Source organism: Xiphias gladius, unplaced genomic scaffold, assembly GCF_016859285.1.
Source record: "Xiphias gladius isolate SHS-SW01 ecotype Sanya breed wild unplaced genomic scaffold, ASM1685928v1 HiC_scaffold_591, whole genome shotgun sequence".
In the NCBI taxonomy this organism is placed as follows: domain Eukaryota; kingdom Metazoa; phylum Chordata; class Actinopteri; order Istiophoriformes; family Xiphiidae; genus Xiphias; species Xiphias gladius.
This window is the reverse complement of record NW_024402290.1, coordinates 2501-5000: the sequence shown is the minus strand read 5'-3', so window position 1 is coordinate 5000 and position 2500 is coordinate 2501. Positions and strand designations below refer to the sequence as shown.

The 2500-nt window shown below is 39.0% G+C and overlaps 1 protein-coding gene across 1 annotated transcript in view; it reads left to right on the top strand.

The window, feature by feature from the left end:
* Positions 1-1814: 1814 nt before the first annotated feature.
* The window catches only part of LOC120787757 (mediator of RNA polymerase II transcription subunit 27-like), a gene marked incomplete at its 3' end in the record, with an annotated part of 1203 nt that continues 517 nt past the window's right edge, over positions 1815-2500 (top strand). The window contains exon 1 of the mRNA XM_040123344.1: positions 1815-2057. Within this exon, the coding sequence (XP_039979278.1) occupies positions 1855-2057 (203 nt within the window). The remainder of the gene's footprint in view (positions 2058-2500) is intronic.

The window sequence follows — 2500 nt, the reverse complement described above, 5'->3', positions numbered from 1 at the left end:
TAATGAATAAATATTTTCTTCTTTCTGCTAATACAACAGTTGTGTGACCTTTTTTTTTAGTAGTTTCTATCTTGTGTTTATTTGTGTGTATTTTATTGATGGCACAAATATTATAAGTATTGTATTTTTTTATTTTTGTATTTGTTCTATTTTCATCTGTATGTTCTGTTAATGTGTTTTTCTTTATTCACTGATAAATTTTAATTTTAGATGTTCCTGGGTTTTTCTCTTTAAAGCCACTCTGGTTTTTTTTTAAATCTCACCACCACAATCCTTTTGAAATGTTGTTTATGTGTTGTTACTTTTGCAAATCAGAATTAACCAAGCTAAAATATACAGACAAGCAACAAATCAAAGGAAAAACCAACAAAAAGTGTCTTAGTAAGTAGTTGGGCCACTATCACCCACCAAAACAGCTTAAGTGCTCCTTGGCATTGATTCTCCAAGTCTCTGGACTCCACTGGAGGGATGAACACCCTTCTTCCAAAAGATATTCCCTCATTTGGTGTTTTGATGATGATGGTGGAGAGCGCTCTCTAACACGTCGGTCCAAAGTCTCCCATATGTTTTCAACTGGTTTGAGATCTGGTGACATTTTCATACTCGTCATACCATTCAGTGATGCCTCCTGCACTATGGATGGGGGCATTGTCATTCTAGAGGAGACCACTCCCATCAGGATAGAAATGTTTCATCACAGGTAGATAAAGGTGATCGCTCAGAACAACTTTGTATTGATTTAAGCAGACCAGTGGACCCAAACCATGCCAGCAAAATGCCCTTCACAGTATAACAGAGCCACCAGACCCCCTAACTGTAGGGGTCCAGCATTCAGGCCTGTACTGTTCTCTTGGTGACACGCCACACATGCACTTCTCCACTTGTTAAATCTTCTTAAATCTTCATCTATCTTTGTAATGAGGGGATTAACGCACAGCAACCCTACTATAACATCCCTCTGTGTGTAGCTGTTGATGGACTATTCTTGCCCCTGACATTGTTTGATCATGTTCTGCATTGACATCCTCAGTCACCTGACGAAGAGTTGAAGAGTTGCTCTTCTGTTTTTCCTTACATATCTTACCAATGCTCGAGGCATCACGGTCATTAAATTTGCGCTGTCGACCACAGTTTACGACCCTATTTACTGATGTCCTTCCCATAGATTTAAAAGCAGATGTCACTTTAGTCACTGTTCCTACTGAAACACAAGCCAGATGAGCTGTCTCTTGCCATCCATGCCCCAACAATGAACCCTCTTTCAAAGTGACTTTGGTCTTTTCCTCTTTTACTCTTGCCATGTTGATACGAAATCACACAAGTTGAAAATGGAAGCTGCAAAACAGCAATTCATCAGTTTTATCAAAAATAAAGTTGCTTAAAAGGATGAATATTAGTGTCTTTTCAAAAAAAATAATTACACAAATATCAGATAAGTGAGTGATTTCTTTCTCAATATAGAGACATATACAGTGCAGGATTTGTAGAGAATCAACCAGCTCTGACATTTGCTTGATTTCAGCTTTATGAATAAAAAAAAACTTTATTGAAACACGGAGCCTAAAGCAAGGAAACAATAGAACATATGAACAGCAGTGGATCTGATCTGATCAAAGAAAATGAGCAGAATTAAACAAAAACTTGTAAGCAAGTGTCTATGTTTAACAACTTTTTCTTTACGTTTAGCTATGGAACTAAAATAATTACATTTGATTTATAAAACTTAAAATATAAAATTTGGCCACACTAAAAAATGAATTAATTAAGTGAAACTGAAATTTATGACGTGTTTTTCATGTTCGTGCCCACTCTATGACGTCATCTCTGAGCGCCAGCAGCAGAGAAACAGGGAAAATGGCGGACGTGGTGAACGTCGGGGTGAATCTGGACGCTTTCTCTCACGCCATCAGTGGCATCCAGGCACTCCGCTCCAGCGTGAGCCGCGTCTTCGAGTCCCTGAAGGACGGCATGAAGAATCGGGAGACCCTGGAGGGCCGAGAGAAGCAGTTTATTGCCGAGTTTCAGGACAACCTGCAGGCAGTCAACAGAGACCTCAAGTGAGTGCATCACACCAGACTCCAGGCTGAAATCTACTGATTTTAACGCGGAATAAAGTCTGGATCATAATCACACCAGTCTAATGTCAGAATTCTAATGATTTTAGCGATCTTGGGCGCTGGCTTTTTGTCTCACCAGACTACATTTAAATTTCTATGGTTTTAAATAGCATATACTCCGGCTCATAGCCTTAGAAGCCCATAATGTAATTCCAACTGATTTCAAAGTTTTCACAGTCCAGCACTGATATCTGCCACTATAATATTACGGTAAGATAAAGAGTCTCTCTGGGATGTTAATACAGAGCTCCAGGTGTCCGGGTCGTTGTCTGATTGTGAAACAGGAATCAAGGTAAAACATAAACGAAAAATGTAATTTAACTGAATTGTGAATGGAAATTGGTGCAACGGTGCGTAGAAGATCATCTGTTCCTTTGGTTATC